At 36.3% G+C, this 21,090-nt stretch overlaps 1 protein-coding gene across 1 annotated transcript; it reads left to right on the top strand.

Moving 5' to 3' along the window:
• Positions 1-995: 995 nt before the first annotated feature.
• Positions 996-19,680, top strand: LOC128204148 (nmrA-like family domain-containing protein 1). The gene is made up of 7 exons (XM_052905521.1): positions 996-1,393; positions 4,906-5,093; positions 13,286-13,413; positions 14,686-14,830; positions 16,082-16,177; positions 16,637-16,830; positions 17,368-19,680. Exons 1-7 carry the CDS (start codon positions 1,359-1,361, stop codon positions 17,629-17,631), a joined length of 1,050 nt encoding a protein of 349 aa, XP_052761481.1. The 5' UTR covers positions 996-1,358; the 3' UTR covers positions 17,632-19,680.
• Positions 19,681-21,090: the final 1,410 nt, after the last annotated feature.

Below are 21,090 nucleotides of genomic sequence, written 5' to 3'. Positions count from 1 at the left end.
ATATTTTCTCTAGCTGACATTGAGAATTTTTGGGGGATGGCGTGTCGGACTTGCCCTACACCCCCTTGCCTCCGCCGCGGACCCCCCCCCCTCAATGGTTGTAACCTTCGCAGGAAGAATATCAATGGGTAAATTTATGGGTAGGTGTTATATATTCACGCTTTTAATAAAACATTTATTATCATTTACACGATCTTAATATTAAAAATGCTTTCATTTGCTTGCTCTTATAACAAAATGTACTGTCATCTAAGTAAACTTCGATCGTAGTAATTCACCAGTCAATTATAACCACCACCCCCCCCCCCCCCGGTCCGGGGAATAGCGGGGACTTTGACTTTCGGTCAAGCCAAGCCCGGGCAAAATCCCCTCCCTGCGGAGACGAACTGCTGGTAAAAAAAAACCGCCAAACGCCCCCGCACCCAAGGGACCCTGGGTAAGGCCCATTCCTTGCTATATTGGCGCGAAGACAAAACCACCGCATTCACCCGGCACTGCGGGGCCACCTTGAAGGTAAAAACACGGCCCATTTACCCGGCTATCACCGGTATACCCCCGGACCTGGAGGGGGGGGGGGGGGGCGTGGTTACAATTGACTGGTGCATAAACTTGAAACAAATATAATTGTCTAGCTTTTGTCGGTCAAGTTTTAAGAAAAAAAATCACTTATGTCATATTATCATCTTTTTTAATCATGAATGCCAGTATTTTCATAATTTGATAGGCCCAAATCTTTAACAGATTTTAAAGACAACCAAAAATATGTTTACATCGCCCCGGGAATATCGGATTATATTAAAACCTATTGTCTTTAATCGTTTTATTGAATACTATTTATACACTAATTCCAATTCATAACCTTATTAATATAACAGAAGCGGATTTCTACGGGTAGATTGCATTTGTCTATCGATCTATTGGCTCAAGAGCTGGCGTTCTATACAGCAGTATTTGTGTATTGATTTTGTACATAGTATACGGCGCTATATATACAGTAGGCGTTTATCCAGTTTATTTGTTATGGTAGTCGTCTTGTAACAATAACAGAAAGACGTGGTTAAAGATGTTAAATATAAATTCATGAGACGTTTAATACCTGTTTTATTCGGATAATTTCCTCCGCGTGTATAATAAAACGGAATAAGTGTCGCTCTCGGATTAAATTGATAACAGACTTCGTTTATACACTAGTGTTAAGAATTTATTTACTTCTGAATAACTTCTCCCAAAGTGTGCGCGTGCCGGTGGATATTTAAGGTGTCTCTTGGATTTTAAAGACGGGCCCAGCATCTATGGCGAGTTTGTGACGTCATAAATGAGCAAGGATTGTAGCCACGTCCAAAATTTAGTCATGTAGAATGCTTGGTTGCTACGGACGCTCTGAAAAATACAGGTACATTTTAACACGTGGTGTTTAATTGTATACATGTATACGATTTATCACACGTATATATATGCATTGACTTGTTTAGTACCTGCCGTTTAAGTTAACAACTGCAGTATTTATGGTGAACAATTGGTGGACTGTTCAGAACTTTGTTAATGTTAACATTGTTTTTAACATCATAATTGTTAACTTACAAAGTGTTTCTGCTCTAGAAGTTTAATGCCTACACTAGTCATCTGCTGTATTACAGAACGTTGTTAAAGTTAACATCTTTGTTAACATCATCATTGTTAACTTACAAGCTGTTACTGCCCTGGGAGTGTAATGTTTACACTAGTCATCTGTTGTACAATATCTGAGACAACTGTTTCAGCATAAATTGGTTTATTAAAAATTGTGAACCCATCATCAACTATTTCAAGTTTAAAAGTTAACAACAATATTGTTAATCGCGTTGTTAACTTTAACAAAGTTCTGAACACTTGGCCCTATGTGTACTAAAGAATTTACTGTTTAGAAAGGTCAAGTGTAAAATAAGACATTGTTATTTTTAATAATAATACGTACCTATGAAGGTCTTATAATCTGGTAAACAGTATTATAATCATAATGAATTCAATTGAATAGTTCAATTTGTCCTCTTGATCTGTGGATTGTCAAAATATTTGATCACTTATGTCTGTCGTATTTGATTATTATTTTTCCGACATTTACCTTTATTAAATTAAATGGGAAAAACAGATACAAACTAAGTAACATTTATACGCACATATCTGATATAAATGGTATTTCTTTTCTCTAAATAAGAACTTATTGGGTCGATTTCATTATCGTTAAAACATAACATGTATGATCTTATTCTTTGGTGGGGGTATGTTTGATTTACAAATAATTTTCAATGGGTATTTCTCTGTTTCTTTTGTGGTGTATATTCAAATTGAATATCCCCGGTGTTTTCCCTAACACTTTCGCTATGAATGTCAGCTATGACCCGCATCCCCTCCATATCATTATCAATGCCCCCGATACCCCACCCATATAAATATAAACTTCACGAACCTGTGGGTTATATATCTATGTCAATTTAAGCCTCTATCAATATCAACGTCACGAACCTGTGGGTTATATGTCTGTGTCAATGTCAGCCTCTATCAATATCAACGTCACGAACCTGTGGGTTATATGTCTGTGTCAATGTCAGCCTCTATCAATATCAACGTCACGAACCTGTGGGTTATATGTCTGTGTCAATGTCAGTCTCTATCAATATCAACGTCAGGAACCTGTGGGTTATATATATGTGTTTATCAATATAAACGTAACGAACCTGTATGTTATATGTCTGTGTCAATGTCAACCTCTATCAATATCAACGTCACGAACCTGTGGGTTATATGTCTGTGTCAATGTCAACCTCTATCAATATCAACGTCACGAACCTGTGGGTTATATGTCTGTGTCAATGTCAACCTCTATCAATATCAACGTCACGAACCTGTGGGTTATATGTCTGTGTCAATGTCAACCTCTATCAATACCAACGTCACGAACCTGTGGGTTATATGTCTGTGTCAATGTCAGCCTTTATCAATACCAACGTCTAGAACCTGTGGGTTATATGTCTGTGTCAATGCCAGCCTCTATCAATATCAATTTCACGAACCTGTGGGTTATATGTCTGTGTCAATGTCAACCTCTATCAATACCAACGTCTCGAACCTGTGGGTTACATGGCTGTGTCAATGCCAGCCTCTATTAATAACAAGGTCACGAACCTGTGGGTTATATATCTGTGTTTATCAATATCAACGTAACGAACCTGTATGTTATATGTCTGTGTCAATGTCAACCTCTATCAATATCAACGTCTCGAACCTGTGGGTTACATGGTTGTGTCAATGCCAGCCTCTATTAATAACAACGTCACGAACCTGTGGGTTATATGTCTGTGTCAATGTCAACCTCTATTAATATCAACGTCACGAACCTGTGGGTTATATGTCTGTGTCAATGTCAACCTCTATCAACATCAACGTCTAGAACCTGTGGGTTATATGTCTGTGTCAATGTCAACCTCTATTAATATCAACGTCACGAATCTGTGGGTTATATGTCTGTGTCAATGTCAACCTCTATCAATATCAACGTCACGAACCTGTGGGTTATATGTCTGTGTCAATGTCAGCCTCTATCAATATCAACGTCTAGAACCTGTGGGTTATATGTCTGTGTCAATGTCAACCTCTATCAATACCAACGTCTAGAACCTGTGGGTTATATGTCTGTGTCCATGTCAACCTCTATCAATATCAACGTCACGAACCTGTGGGTTATATGTCTGTGTCAATGTCAACCTCTATCAATATCAACGTCACGAACCTGTGGGTTATATGTCTGTGTCAATGTCAACCTCTATCAATATCAACGTCACGAACCTGTGGGTTATATGTCTGTGTCAATGTCAACCTCTATCAATATCAACGTCACAAACCTGTGGGTTATATGTCTGTGTCAATGTCAGCCTCTATCAATATCAACGTCACGAACCTGTGGGTTATATGTCTGTGTCAATGTCAGCCTCTATCAATACCAACGTCTAGAACCTGTGGGTTATATGTCTGTGTCAATGTCAGCCTCTATCAATATCAACGTCTAGAACCTGTGGGTTAAATGTCTTTGTCAATGTCAACCTCTATCAATACCAACGTCTAGAACCTGTGGGTTATATGTCTGTGTCAATGTCAACCTCTATCAATACCAACGTCTAGAACCTGTGGGTTATATGTCTGTGTCAATGTCAACCTCTATCAATATCAACGTCTAGAACCTGTGGGTTATATGTCTGTGTCAATGTCAACCTCTATTAATATCAACGTCACGAACCTGTGGGTTATATGTCTGTGTCAATGTCAACCTCTATCAATACCAACGACACGAACCTGTGGGTTATATGTCTGTGTCAATGTCAACCTCTATCAATATCAACGTCACGAACCTGTGGGTTACATGTCTGTGTCAATGTCAGCCTCTATTAATATCAACGTCACGAACCTGTATGTTATATGTCTGTGTCAATGTCAACCTCTATCAATATCAACGTCACGAACCTGTGGGTTATATGTCTGTGTCAATGTCAACCTCTATCAATATCAACGTCTAGAACCTGTGGGTTATATGTCTGTGTCAATGTCAACCTCTATCAGTATCAATTTCACGAACCTGTGTGTATTATTTGAAGATGTTATATGAGTTTTCAGAGCCGATTTAAGCTAAAATATATAACAAAAAGCTTATAACAATAGCTTAATTTCTTGTGTCATTTCAATACATATTAGGATAAATGAGCAATGCCCTTGTTATATATACCAAACTCGTATCGACATATTACAAAATTTAAAGTCAAGGAAATGACATGATGTACTGTTCACAGATTACCGAAAATGCTCATAACCCCATAAAAAATTTAAAAAAAAAATCCTTACCCTTGATCAATCTTAAATTTAAAATTGTCTCAACAGGAAGATGGGCTGTGGATCGAGCGCAGAGTTTTCTGATGATGAGCCACGGACGGTGGTGGTATTTGGAGCCACGGGACTTTTGGGAGGGGCCGTCGCCCGCATGCTCCTCGAGGACCCCTTGCGCTTCAGGGTGCGCGCCGTCACCCGCCGACCATCCAGTGAGCGCGCCCGGAAGTTAGCGGAAGAAGGTAAATTGATTGAGCTAATATCTCTTGTTAGCATATTCTCGACTTTAAATAAGCATTGTATCTTGTATCTTGGTTGACTGAATGCATCTTTTCCGGGCTGGTGTCGTCAAAGGGGTGAAAGGGGTCCATGTCGGCGTTGTCGTGCTAACACTTAACCCTCGTCCATATCAAGATATTTGCATTAAATATTATGCGACATATTTTACGAGTAATGGTACCCATATGGATAGCCAGCCCATAATTTCTTGTTTATGATTGCGGTCATTAAGTACTGCCTATAATTGCCTCAGAAAAATGGACGAGCATTAGACTCCGACGTGTTCTTGTTTAACGTTATTCTCGATTTACTGAAATTTTCAAAAAAGGGTAAAACTAATGAAGAAACAGCCGTTGCTATTGGATGAATTGTATATATGAAATATATTTGATCTATGATGATAACTGTACTAGCCTAAACAATAACAAGTCGATTGCACACGCTACACTTGTTGGGATGTTTACCGTATATGCTTATACATGTACTTTCTAGAAAAGAATGGCAGTCAGTTTTGATATCTTCTATGCTTTTTATTGCCCCGAAAGAGTAGCGTATTATTCGCATTGTTAGTCCGTTCGCCCGTCTTTCAGCCCGGAACAAAACGCTATCCGCACAATAACTCGGGTACGGTGGTATTCAATTGGTCAGTAGGTCAAAGGTCAAGGTCACAGTCAATAATCTTATAAAAACTTTGAATGCACAATAATGTGGGAACAGTTTGACCCTATAACCATCAAAGTTAAGTGTTTTTGCCCTTAAACAGTAGATTACTACTAAAGAAATGTGGGTCAGTAGGTCAAATGTAAGATGATCCTATGAATTTGTAGTCGCTATTTCAAAGGTCAATAATTAGTGCATCTCTTTCTGAAAACACCTCGGTTGTTTCCTCTCCGAAAGGTTTCTGACAAAATTGCACTCATGGGGATTCATCATGTTTTACAAACATCTTGCCTTATACATAAGTATACATTATTTAGTATGGGCGTTTATCTTGGAATTAAGTTTGGGTACGGTTTTGGGGGTACCATTGAATAATATATGAAAAAGCTGACTGATAGTGGAATTCCCAGACATATTTACGTTTATGTTGGAATTAATTGTTGGAAAATGATCTATATCGTTGTCTGGGAGCTGCTAGTGTGTGCAGTAAATGTTATTTGATATTACACAATTCGCAATAAATGTTATTATATGCATGTCAGTGTAGCTGGCTCGTAGTATAAACATCTTACAATATGTAACTTAATATAGTCTCCATGCACCACCGCCATTCATTTATTTGTACGGAGAGAACATAAAGCAAAAATATTTATTTAAATAAGGATGATTGTGAGAGTATCTGAAGCGAGATATTTTGAAAGGATCAGGTGAAAGAGGTTCAAAGCGGGTGAGAGGGGAGAAAGTAAGCTAAAGAAAGTAGGAAGATGGTGAGAGAGTTTGGCAAAAAAAGGAGTGGGGGTGCGGCGAAAGATGTGGAAACATAGGGGTCAGAAGAGGGCGAGGGAATAAGGCGAATAGAGATGGTTAGAACAGGAGGAGTGGGCGTTGAAATATGAAGGTAAGAGGAGATTAGGGAGTGATAAAGGGAGTGAGAAAGAGTCGGATGGGGAGGATATATGGGGTGAGATATAGAGAAAGGATAAGAAGAGGGTGTTTGGAAGGAAAGGGCAGGAAAGGCTTTGGCGGCGAACGATGACGAGGAAGAAGTTGAGAAGGAAGACTTGGGAAAGTGAGGTGTAAGAAGAGGGTCACAGCCCGGAGAAAGCTTAAGATAGGGCAAGAGAGTGAGGGAGAAAACGAGAGTTTAGTTATTCTCATAGCATGCACGACCACATGTGCTTGTATGAACATGGCTCTTTGAGCCAAGCAGACAGACAGAATAGAGGAAAGATCTCGTACCATGCACGACCACACGTACGAGCGGTGGCTCGGAGAGCCGGGCTCGAAAACAAGCACCGCTAGTTTCCGTACAATTGTATCCAATAGTTAAAACACTGGAATGTTGTGTTTTATTATTATATAATTTTAGGGCATTTATATATATTGATAGAAATATATCATTTTCTGGGGAAACAATCAATCGTACTAATGCATAAAATGTTACATAAAAACCTATATTTTATAAGAACTTATTTTTAGAGTTTTGTTCTGGAATACTGATTCAACAAACATGTTATTATTGTCGCATTTTATGGATTAATTAATATATTTTCTGCCTTCCGGTTTAAGCGTTATTCTATTTATATAATTAATTAATATTGTATTTATAAGTTAACCTTTACCACAGTGGCGCATTTTTCCTGTGTCAATGAAAGGTGCGAAAGTATGTCCATTAATGAAAAAAGGGGTTTAAGACTTAAGTAGTACTTAGTGCGGCTGTATTTAATCTGCACTCTCACAGATTGTCAGTTTTGACACTTTCTGGACACATTTGTCCCATAAACAGCTGATTTTGGAATCAATGCCTTAAATTCAGACATATTAGATAACTCACTCATAGATCTAATATGAACTGATCAGATTTTGATTGAGAGTTTAGTTTCTTCAAACACTTCTAAAAACCTTTTCAAAATACGGCCGTCTGACGGAGCACTGTTAAAACATTATAATGGAAACAAGTTTGTTGAAGTGTTTGAGGAAACTAATCACCTCATCAAACTTCGGTAATAAAACGAAGGCGGGGCTCTTTAAATGGCATAGACTGCCCTTTGTTTTATTTAAAATGGTGTTGTTAAAGAAAAGTTATCTTTGATCTAAGTCTTCATTTTATGCAAAATGTTGCCTTCCGACGTAGTATATATGACGTAATTTATCACGTGGTATACACACACTGTTCTTCTACTTTTAATTATCGGTCAGTCCCGTTTCTATTCTTAAATTATTTGAAAAGAAAATCATAGTTGTCTCTTTCAGAGACACCGAGTCTGGCCCAAATGTACGGTCTTAAGTCCCTTATAACAGGATTAAGCTAAGCCCACTATTTAAGATCGGTATAAAATGTGTAATGTTTGCATTCTTAGCATCGTTAAGGACTTTAAAATGAAGTTTTCTTTATGGTTATGACGATCAAACTAAATTGTTTTTAGAAAAATCAAGATTAAGTAGGCAATTGAGCTTCATGAAATAATGTATTTGAGGTTATTACGCTTAAGAACTTTCGAGAATGTTTGAGCCTCTATAGAGCATAACCATTTAAAATTACTAGTTCTTATTTAAGGTAAAAAAATAGTTGACATGCACCGCCACATTCGCTTTTTACATCCCATTTAAAAAATAACATAATATTTTGGCATTTTTTGAACAATACGCTTTTCTAAATATGGTGTTTGCTAATATAATGAGACTATTGGATTATTCTATTCTAAATAATCTATTCTACAAACAAATTTATATACATTGTGAAACGTTGTCTTATGAAAGATGTTTTGAAACATCATCATCATCATCATCATCGTCATCGTCGTCGTCGCCGCCGCCGCCACTACCACCACCATCATTATCATCATCATCATCATCATCATCATCATCATCATCATCATCATCATCATCATCATCATCATCATCATCATCATCATCATCATCATCATCATCATCATCATCATCATCATATTATTATTATTATTATTATTATTATTATTATTATTATTATTATTATTATTATTATATTATTATTATTATTATTATTATTATTATTATTATTATTATTATTATTATATTATTATTATTATTATTATTATTATTATTATTATTATTATTATAATTAACATTATTATTTATTTTTTCTATTATTTTACTATAAACACTGTTGGCCAATCGAATTGCCTTTATGTTCGAACTAGCCAAAATATAGCATTGGGATATGTTATCAAGTGTTTTTACATATGCCGCACTGTCCTTAAATTTAACCAAGATCCTGGTTAAAGCCACATGACTGTTGGTTATATATATTAACAATGTACATTTTTCTTACAATTATTCTTATAATAGCTGTGTCGTATAACAAGTGTATATTGTGGTATGCCTGGGTAACGTTTACGACTACGTGGTTATGAATAAAACATGAATGGAACGCTATAACTTGTCGCTGCTAATTCACTCTGTCATAAAACATTACTCCGCGTATACTAAAACATCTATATAGATGGTATAATGACTTTTGCTGTGACGTAGCTACTTTAGGGCCACTAACGCTACGAGTCTTAGTTTCAGACTCAGACTCAGAAAAGCAAAATATTAATGTTGTTGTAAGAGTGCTTTATAACAGGAGCTAAAAATGAAAAAGAAAAATTATGTTACCTTTAACAAATAATCTATTCTACAAACAAATTTATATACATTGTGAAACGTTGTCTTATGAAAGATGTTTTGAAACATCATCATCATCATCATCATCGTCATCGTCGTCGTCGCCGCCGCCGCCACTACCACCACCATCATTATCATCATCATCATCATCATCATCATCATCATCATCATCATCATCATCATCATCATCATCATCATCATCATCATCATCATCATCATCATCATCATCATCATTATCATCATCATCATCATCAATGTTTGTCAGTATGGTCACACATTTATAACCACAACAAAGGTGATTTTTTCACAAAATATCAATTATTTCTAAATGTAAATGGCTGTTACCCAACTGTTTATTACTTTGTGTGTCAAAATAATCTGAAATGTTTTGCCCACCATGTCAAAATGATGCGGGAGGTTTTGTCCACCATTTCAACATAGCATGGGAGGTTTTGTCCACCATTTCAACATAGCATGGGAGGTTTTGTCCACCATTTCAACATAGCATGGGAGGTTTTGTCCACCATTTCAAAATAGCATGGGAGGTTTTGTCCACCATTTCAAAATAGCATGGGAGGTTTTGTCCACCATTTCAAAATAGCATGGGAGGTTTTGTCCACCATTTCAACATAGCATGGGAGGTTTTGTCCACCATTTCAACATAGCATGGGAGGTTTTGTCCACCATTTCAACATAGCATGGGAGGTTTTGTCCACCATTTCAAAATAGCATGGGAGGTTTTGTCCACCATTTCAACATAGCATGGGAGGTTTTGTCCACCATTTCAAAATAGCATGGGAGGTTTTGTCCACCATTTCAAAATAGCATGGGAGGTTTTGTCCACCATTTCAACATAGCATGGGAGGTTTTGTCCACCATTTCAACATAGCATGGGAGGTTTTGTCCTGCATTCCTTTCCACCTCTTTGTACATAACGAAACAAAAGTACTAGTAGTTGTTTTAGGATGCTATGATGAACTCATACAACACACCGTGTGCCAAAGCATAATGAAGTTTATGGTGACTTTATTATGGTAAAAATATATTTCAGATTTGTTACCAAGCTTTCATAGAACTTGTGGTTTTCTTTATTGATATGCAATGCTGCAGTTAGCATATTAATAATTGAACAAGTGCTATTGATCATCTGCAGCGTAATAAAACGTTCGTAATTTAGGATATTAAGACTCGTATTAAACATATGTTTTGTATTTGTAGTAAAGCGAAACATTCTGAGAAAGAGTGCACATACATATGCACCATATGAATTATAAATATATGGATATATGTACATGGTTCATCTGACTTATTATCTAACCTATATTTAGTATCGTTTTTCACCTAACTTGAATTTAGTACCGCTTATCAGTAATAAACCGTTGTCACTGGGCCACTGTGTGGTTACCCTAACTTTAATATGATACAGTTTATAAGTAGTTAATCGTTAGCACTGGTTCGGTGTGTGGTTTACCTAACTTTAATTTGATATTGCTAATCAGTTTATGATATCTGAAAACTATTATAAAACACAAAACATTAACTAACTATAAGTGATAATCGTTTTAAAAAGGAGTAAAAACATACACTACATTTGACTACTTTTGATGCTATGTTTTAAAATAGATTAAGATTGAGAATTTATTGAACTACTTTCTTGATATTTGGGGCAGGTTGCGGTATTGCAAAATAACCTGTTCGAGCGGCGGCGTCGGCGGCGTCGGCGGCGTCGTCGGTGGCACGACGTCGCCATCGTGGTTTTGCCTTTTGTTAATTCTTGGTTGCATCTCAAATCCTTCAATATTCTCAGTATATGCTATTTACTATACATATTACGATAGAAGCAAGGTCGACAACTCTGGCATAATTAATTGTCGATTTATGCCCCTTGACCGATGAGTGTATGTAGTAGCATTTGTACGGTATCCCATTTGAGCTAGCTTTTATAGAACACGGTAGAATGTCGGCATACAGAGCTTGGTGTTCGCCGATTGGTGGTTGTGTGTAAGCTTATTAATACTTGCAGTCGGGCAAGGCCCATTCGGCGAGTGCTCCGATGAGATTGTTAGTCGTTTTAGTTTTGTGTGGCGTAGTGCACAGACAAAATGTAACCCTGGTTAGAGCTACCCTGGTTCTTTAACGTGCACCACTGTATAGCATTGTCACACGGGACCCCTCGATTGACAGTCAAGAGGGTTACCACTAGACCACGGATTCGCCACTTCGCCGATTGAAGTCCGATCAAATTATTTATTCTAAAGCAGCCAATCGGAAGAAGGAAGCGATAACTATTGTTTCATGTGCGGTGATTATAACAGCCAACGATAACTATTGTTTCAAGGGTACTGGTTGTAGCAGCCATCGATAACTATTTTTTCAGGGGTACTGATTGTAGCAGCCATCGATAACTATTTTTTCAGGGGTACTGATTGTAGCAGCCATCGATAACTATTTTTTCAGGGGTATTGATTGTAGCAGCCATCGATAACTATTGTTTCAGGGGTACTGATTGTAGCAGCCATCGATAACTATTGTTTCAGAGGTAGTGAAAGTAACAGCCATCGATAACTATTGTATCAGAGATTGTGATTGTAACAGCCAGCGATAACTATTGTTTCAGGGGTAGTGAATGTAACAGCCATCGATAACTATTGTTTCAGGGGTACTGATTGTAACAGCCATCGATAACTATTGTTTCAGGGGTAGTGAATGTAACAACCATCGATAATTATTGTTTCAGGGGTACTGATTGTAGCAGCCATCGATAACTTTTGTTTCAGGGGTGGTGAATGTAACAATCATCGATAACTATTGTTTCATGGGTACTGATTGTAGCAGCCAGCGATAACTATTGTTTCAGGGGTAGTGAATGTAACAACCATCGATAGCTATTGTTTCAGGGGTACTGATTATAGCAGCCATCGATAATTATTGTTTCAGGGGTACTGATTGTAGCAGCCATCGATAACTATTGTTTCAGGGGTACTGATTGTAGCAGCCATCGATAACTATTGTTTCAGGGATAGTGAATGTAACAGCCATCGATAAATATTTTATCAGAGATTGTGATTGTAACAGCCAGCGATTACTATTGTTTCAGGGATAGTGAATGTAACAGCCAGCGATAACTATTGTTTCGAGGGTAGTGAATGTAACAGCCATCGATAACTATTGTTTCAGGGGTATTGATTGTAACAACCATCGATAACTATTGTTTCAGGGGTAGTGCATGTAACAACCATCGATAACTATTGTTTCAGGGGTACTGATTTTAGCAGCCAGCGATAACTATTGTTTCAGGGGTACTGATTGTATCAGCCATCGATAGCTATTGTTTCAGGGGTAGTGAATGTAACAGCCATCGATAACTATTGTTTCAGGGATATTGATTGTATCAGCCATCGATAACTATAGTTTCAGGGGTAGTGAATGTAACAAACATCGATAACTATTGTTTCAGGGGTAATGATTGTAGCAGCCAGCGATAAATATTGTTTCAGGGGTAGTGAATGTAACAGCCATCGATAATATTGTATCAGAGAGTGTGATTGTAACAGCCAGCGATAACTATTGTTTCAGGTGTAGTGAATGTAACAGCCATTGGTAACTATTGTTGCAGCGGCGGTGATTGTAACAGTCATCGTTTACTATTGTTACAGGGATAGTGATCGTAACAGCCATAACTTTTGTGTCAAGGGTAGTGATTGTAACATCCATCGATAACATTTTTTTCAGGGGTAGTGATTGTAACTGCCAGCGATAACTATTGTTTCGGGGGAGGGATTGTAACAGCCAGCGATAGATATGTTTCAGGAACGATTATTATAACAGCCATTAATAACTATTGTTTCAGGGGCGGTGATTGTGACAGCTAATCAGAATGACATAGCGAGTCTGGAGAAAGCAATGGAAGGGGCGGATGCCATGTTTCTCACAACACATTACTGGGAAGACAAAAATAAAGAGAAAGAAATTGTTAGGGTAAGACTTTGATTTGTATTGTTAGGTTGGATGAGTTGTTTGAATATTCGACCGAACGTGAATAGTAAGCACTCTTAAAGGGACTCGCTCATGAAAAGGTGTGTCAACTCATCAGGAGTGTTATAACTTAGAAACTGACTGTTGGAACCCTTCAACAAGTAATAACACATACTCAAATATTGTCTTTGAAGTCCACAATTTCCAAAACCGTTGCTAAGGTCATTCAGCAAAAGACTGTATCGTGATTGGTTGATTAGCATCATCACGTGATGCTTTCAAGGTATCAAATAAATGTTATAATATCCAAGCAGGCATGAATGGGTCCCTGTGGCCGAGTGGTTAAAGCTATCGGGGGGTTTTGTGTTGTTATTTTTTCGGTTGTAGTTTTTTTACTTTACCAGCGTTGGTTCGCTCCCGACTTCAACCAGATTTTGTTTTTTACTTTTATTGTATTTTTTCTACAATTTTAGTATCAAGGAGTAAACTGATTATAATATAAGTGTTTTCAGATGCATTACCGGTATATTTTTTTATGTCAAACATGAGCGAGTCCCTTTAAACACACACCATTTAGAAACTACATTTCAAACATATCATATCCTTCTCGTTTCTTAGATACGTGATCAGGTAACTATACAAGCCAATCAAAACACTGAATTTCTTAAGTTAATTTTATGATCAATTAAGCTGCTTATTGAACACGACCCACGGGCCCACGGCATTTAACATTTTGATTTGAACCATTTTTACCCTTTATTCCAACAATGCATTCAGGTATTTTCGTGCTTATAGCATATACATTTACAGATATATTCCATACAATGCATGGACATGAAAATTTCCTTAGATGCAATTATTCAGAATGCGAATATTTCCATAAAAAATACAACAAATACATATTATGGATAGAGAAAATATGAGGTATAGATTTTGCAAGTCATCAAAGTCGAAGAATTTGAATAATCAATATGTTGATAACAAAATATATTGATTCGTTCGAAAATTCTTTGTGTATTTCTCTCATTTCACGAGGCATGAATTTGGGATTTAGTCATTTCGTACTCTAGTTATTTTCTACCCTCTATTTTGTCGTCACTTTGTAACAAACCGTAGGTCACTTTTTACCGGTGTCTCCTGAACTCGTACCCTAGTCATTTTGAACACACTAAATTTCGATCATTTTTGCGCTTCCTTCGGTCGGTCACTTTGTATCTTGAGGTTGGTGATTTTGTACCCTACCGATCGATCAATAGTTTTCTCCTCGTTACACAGGGCTTGAATTCCATCGACGCTGCCGTTCACAAGGGTTTGACCCACATCGTGTACAACGGCTCAGAAAACGTGAAAAAGAGTATAGGGCGGGAGTGTGGCCACCTAGACAGCAAAGCAGCCATAGAAGAGTACCTCAAGGAAGTCGGTGAGTACTTGAGAGTACTCTAGAGTTTAATTTCTGAGTACATCTAGTAACGCAATCGGAGAACGTCGGTCATTTTTCTTTGGGACAACATCAGATTGTATGTGGACGGTTTGCCATGTCAGAATTCTTTACATTTAACTACGCTGCAAGTAGATCGCGTAGTAATTTCAAATTAGCAGTTAATACTAAGGACTTTATTTTTAGCAATGTTTATGCTTTATGCAACAATACCCTTCACTGGGAATCAATTCGAACTTAGTAGTAAAAAAACACGCACTAAAACACTACAATCAATCATTATTATAAATTTTACGAACTTCTTTTACTAATGCACCGGCTGTATGACGAGGCTCCTTTAATGGCGGAGATGGCCAAAGTGTTACGATGATTTAGTAACTGGTTGTATTGATCGATTGCTATTTATTAAGCTTACAGCATACGCAATGTACTCTTGACATTATGTAATACAATAGAGTAAATGTTAACATTAGACTTTAGATATACCAAAGTACTACTGAGTACATATATCACACTGAGTACCCTATGTAAGTAACGCGTGCTCATAGAACGTGACAAATAAAGTAAGAGGTGGATTGGAAGGGGGGATAAAGGGCAAATTACACCAATTTGGAAGTGCCTACTCCTTGTGACATGCCTTATTTCTTTTAATAAACACATGAGAGCGAATCAAATCATGGTTTTACAATCTGAGACCATTGGCTACCTTCCATATTTATAGGTTTTGAACCTAAATGGTTTGTGATGTCAAAAACAGAATGAACATGCTGGATCTACTTGATCTACAATTTTTTGTTTACATTATCACCGTATTGTTTGTCCTCGTGCACCGGATATTGCCATTCTACCGAAAACACAGTGGTTACGTTCAACCATTTTTATTTTTCTTAGGAAAAACGTTACTTTTTTTCTTAAGCTGTGTAATGTTTAGTACAAAAGTGGAGCTTTCTCCTCCATATATGTTGTAGGGACGGTAAAGCAATAGAAAATTAGTGTTATTTCGCATGCAAATTGGTCGATTGTCTATAGAAGAAATAGGGAATTTATTTGATAGTCTGTGACCTATGAAGGATATAAAAGTCTATAGAAAACGTACTTCATAGAACAAGATCTTTTCCTTAGAGTTCAAACTGACTACCTTAACCTTAGAAAAGTAGCATGTAGTTCCACTACACTGAAAACGCTCAAAGGCTTAAAGAAATAAACTAACATTTTCATATTACTTATTTGCAGGTGTGAACTACACTATCATTCGGTTGCCATTTTGGTATGAGAATTTCACCACGGTATTTAGGCCACACCAAGTTAAATACGGAGTGTACGCTATACGTAAGTGGATATTTATTCAGTTTGGGGAGAAAAATAAAGCTCGGTCAGCAGTATTGGCATTCGCCCTTCAGGCTTAGGCCAATACAACTGAGCTCGGACGAATAACTGGGCCAATATGAAATCACCTTATTAATAAAACTATAATATTGCAATAGTAAATGATTGACCCGAAGAGGTAAGGTCCAGTAGTATGAGAGAGGGCTTTGACGCCCTGTCCCATGAATTACTAAAAAACATACAAACTGAGAAATTGTTGTAAATTCATTTAAAGTTTCTGCAGCCCTTCTCCCCAGCCTCGAGTGAAACAAACTTAAATATTTGCATAATGATATTATAAACATGTATAGTTTCATTATTTTATTACTTATTTCAAAATAGACCAGTAAGACAAACATAAGTGGGAGAATGGAAATCTATATTGTGTATAATATTTTCTTTTTATTTGTTTTTCTTTCTCAGCACTGCCAATGGAGGACAAGCCTCTGGACATGATCTCCGTGGCCGATGTTGGGGAATGTGTTATGAACATTTTCTGTCGTCCTAGATTTTACTCCCGCAAAATAATCTCCCTTGCCGGCGACAGACTAACTATGGAAGAGATAGCTCACGTCTTCAGCAAATATGTAATCAACAAGAAATTTATATGTCCAAAGGTAAGGCAATTTAATTGTTTGCAAGTTGTAGCAGTTTATAATACCAGCTAAATTGCCATGTATATTACTGGCTTGATAATAATTTATGTGACCAGATAGATGGCAAATTAATGAATGAACTTAAATGCATTTTTCATTACCAGCTAAATAGTAGTTTATGTGAACAGCTGAATAGCATTTTATGTCACCAGCAGATTATGTTCTGGGGCTAAATTGCAAATAAGGTTACCTGCGAAATAGCAATTATATAAACCAGCTTAATAGCAGTTTATGCAACCAGCTAGATGGCAAATGATGATACCCGCCGAATATCATTTTATGTTACAAGCTAGAATGCAATATATGTTAAAAGCCAAATACCAGTTCATATTGACAGCTAAATAACAATTTGTTACCAGATAGATACGCCTGGAATACAGTACTCGACTTAGCTAATATGCAGTGTATATTTAGGATTTTATTTTAACCAGATTGCAGATTATGCAAGCTTTATACATAATTTTATATGTTTTATTTATTCTTAACCATCATTTGCAGATTCGGATAAAAGACTATGAGAAATTCGACTTTCCCGGAGCACACGAATTGGCAGCCATGTTTGAATTTTACAAAAACGGACAGATAACTCGTGACATAAAAATGGCCAAGCGGCTTAACTCGAACCTTCAAAGTTTTGATAAATGGATGGATTATGAAGCAGAGACCATAGAAAACGCCATTAAGGAAGGTGATAAGGAATTAGAAATTACAAAAAATACTCTAGCCGTTACTAAAGAGACAAAAGTGAATAAGAAAAAATGACCAAAGTAGGTCTTTTAGGAATGTTGAAATTATGGACGACTAGCTTTTTAATGAAAGCTAAAACTGCATTGCTAGGAGGAATGTCGACGAGTTTTTACAGAAAGCTTATATTTCTTTAAAGTTCGGTGTCTAGAAATGCTTCGAGGAATCCAAATGCCATTCAACAAAAACTCACTTGAATGCGAGTTTTTGTTATAGAACAAATTGAGTGTTTTATAGAAAACTTACGAGTGTTTATTGAAAAAATGTCTATGCTGTTATCAAGTCGTTAATGAGGAGAGCAAATGCCACTCAACAAAAACTGTCTTGAATGCGATTTTTTATAGCAAACTTGAGTGTCTTATAGAAATTGTTAAGTTTTTTTTTAATTTGGAAATTAATATAATGCTTCAAATGAGAAGAATGCTCAACAGATTGTTACACAAGACAGACATGTTGCACCAAGATAGTCAACTGTAAGGAGTTTCACTGTTTAAAATGTGTACTATAATTACGAGAGCATCATTGGAGAGACACGGGGGTGATTTCAATTTACGGACCAAGTTGTGTGTATGAGCGTCATGTCAATGCTTTCTGTGCAATTTGTCATTTTAAGCTGCACTCTCACAGATTGAAAGCTTTTTTCCCTTTGTGTCACAAAATAAGGTAGTTTTGACAGCAATGCCTTCAATTCAGTCATATAAGATAACTCACCAAAGAACAGATCTTAATTGTTTGGAAAACCGCTGAAAACGTTAGTAACGCTTTTAGCCATAAAACATCAGCTTCCGAACGTAAATATGAAAAATGCGATTTGATTTTTTTATCAGCAGTCTTATATATCTTGTTTCCAGATATTTACGCACAAATTGGCTAATTCCAAGACACAAAAAATGTCAAAACGTGGAATCTTTGAGAGTGAAGCTTTAACGGGACTAGACACCAGATGGTTGAGTTTACCCTATTTAAAATAGCGCATAATGGTTTCCCAGGCAATAATGTGTATGTCTAGCATGTGAAAGTCACGTGATTAGTGAAGATACATACACCGACGCTATTTTAAAATTGTCTGGGATATACGTGGTAGACAAACCCAGTAAATTTTCGAATTAGCAAACAACGCAAAAAATCCGAAAGATACATGCGTCTTTATCGATGTGATATATCAATAAGTGAGATTTAATGCGTTGTGCACACCGATATAAATTTTATAAATTGTTTTTACAATTTTCGTTTTGTTTTATTGCGAGTGTATCATCTGGTGTCTAGTCCCTTTAAACCTTGTCTGTGATAATTCAATTTGAGTTTTACCTAATGCTGAACCAGTGAAGTGTGAAGTGTGTTTGGAGGACTAAGTCAGGCGTTTTGGTCGAAAAGTAGTAACTGTACAAGGCGCTCAAAAAACTGTGATATAATTTGTGCGTTAGAGAATCATGAAATATATTTATAAAACATTCTTACTGCTAGTGATGAGATTCGAACGTGCTCAATGTTTAATATTGAAAGTTGACCTAGGCGTTGTTTGGATATTTCATAACCCAAAATGTATATGCATTTATTATTTAATATGTTATTGAATGAACGTGATCACAGTGGTAGATCAAATTTCTGTTTTAGGAAAGAAATGGTCATTTTATGTTTCCTGGCAGAAAAGTCAATTTTTTGCATTTTCTTTATCCTATAAGGCCAAAATAGCTCTCTATGGACAGATTGACATCTTTATTTTATAATGACCGGTTTGTGAGTGATTTTATCAACCATATTGGGTTTGTCAATCTTCGTCTGGTTGATTGCATAATAAGATTAAAACCACTGACTAATATCACATCGGAGCGATATTTCGAATATAAATTCATGAACACAGAAACATTCACCGTGCGTAATCAATATTTGTGCTATATGTCAATCACAAGGCATTTAAATTTCACGTTTATATAAATGTGCATAGTATTGTTTGTTTACCATGTTCTATGATTTAAGCATTGACAATCCGAGACAAACATTGTGATTTTCTTTCCATTTTGTGTGCGATATTTCATTTTGAAAATAAAGTGCTTAGAAATCACTAGACTCATAGTGTGTTCAGATGTTCAACAGTCACTAGTATTTAGTATTTAAACTAAACCGCCGTTTGATTGATAAATCCTACCCCCCCCCCCCCCCCTCTCCCAACTAGTCTAAATGACTAGGTCATTAGCAATAATGTTAAATGTTGATGCCTGGTCACCCGATTTAATTGCGTATGGAGTTCAAAGGGAATGCCCTAATTTTACAAACAAACTCAAGTAAATCCCCGATCCCCCCACACACATACACACACACTCCTCCAACAAAAAACCTAGTCTCGATGTCAAATTCAAAGCCAATAGCAATACTGTCCAATAATTTGATGCCTGGTCACCAGATTTAATTTGGTGGTGAGTTCAAGGGACTGGCTCCAATAAATCACAAATATACATAAGCCAATACTTATGTGAAAAACTACAGGAACAAGCTCAGTAGCCAAACGTTTAAACATAAACTCATTTTCAATTAATTTTAACCATAAACGTTCATTATAATTATGGTCAAAATTCTTGCATGTTTTTTACTGCTTTCTAAAAGCGTATTTTCTCAAAGGGTGTGCTGATAAAATCCTTCTTGTTAATATTTCCAAAAATAATTATTCTAGAGCAAAAACTATACTTGAGTAATTGCTCAAAATCAATAAGTTGAACTCAAGTTCATGTTTTTCCCTTGAATATTTTTTCTTTCGAATCATGTTTTTAAAAACTTTGAAATCGCATATTTTTTTAAGAAAACCTTTCAAAAGGGAGTAAACACATACAATTCAAAATATCTTTTGATTTTATGTGTTAATTTTTTTAGATTGATATTGAGTTAAGCTTAAATACTTTTGTGATATATGGTCCAGTACCTGCTGAAGACTTATGTATTTAAATGTTAAATAAATTACCAAAAATACAATATTCTTGAAAGTATAACCGTTTGATTATTTGCATTTTTTCAACTGAATTTCGACATAAAATTTTACAATCTTACTAGGAAAAGCAATTCTGGCTCAGTACATTATTTGAATTATACTTTTTGTTCATTTTTTCTTCACATAAAACCATTTCAAATAAAACCCAAAAGTTATTGGGTCTTCGCAAATAAACTCCTTTCAAATAAGACCAAAACGTTATATGGTCTTCGCCAAAAACACTTCCTTTCAATTAAGACCAAAAAGTTATAGGGACTTCGCAAAAAAAAAACCTTTCAAATAAGACCAAAAAGTTAGTGGGTCTTCGCAAATAAACCCTTTCAAATAAGACAACAAAGTTATAGGGACTTCGCAAAAAAAAACCTTTCAAATAAGACCAAAAAGTTAGTGGGTCTTCGCAAATAAACCCTTTCAAATAAGACAACAACGTTATTGGGTCTTCGCAAAAAAAAAACTTTTCAAATAAGATCAAAACTTTATTGGGCCTTCGCAAATAT

This window comes from Mya arenaria, chromosome 10 (assembly GCF_026914265.1).
Source record: "Mya arenaria isolate MELC-2E11 chromosome 10, ASM2691426v1".
Lineage (NCBI taxonomy): Eukaryota > Metazoa > Mollusca > Bivalvia > Myida > Myidae > Mya > Mya arenaria.
The sequence above is the reverse complement of the archived record's forward strand: the minus strand, read 5'-3'. Positions and strand labels throughout refer to the sequence as shown.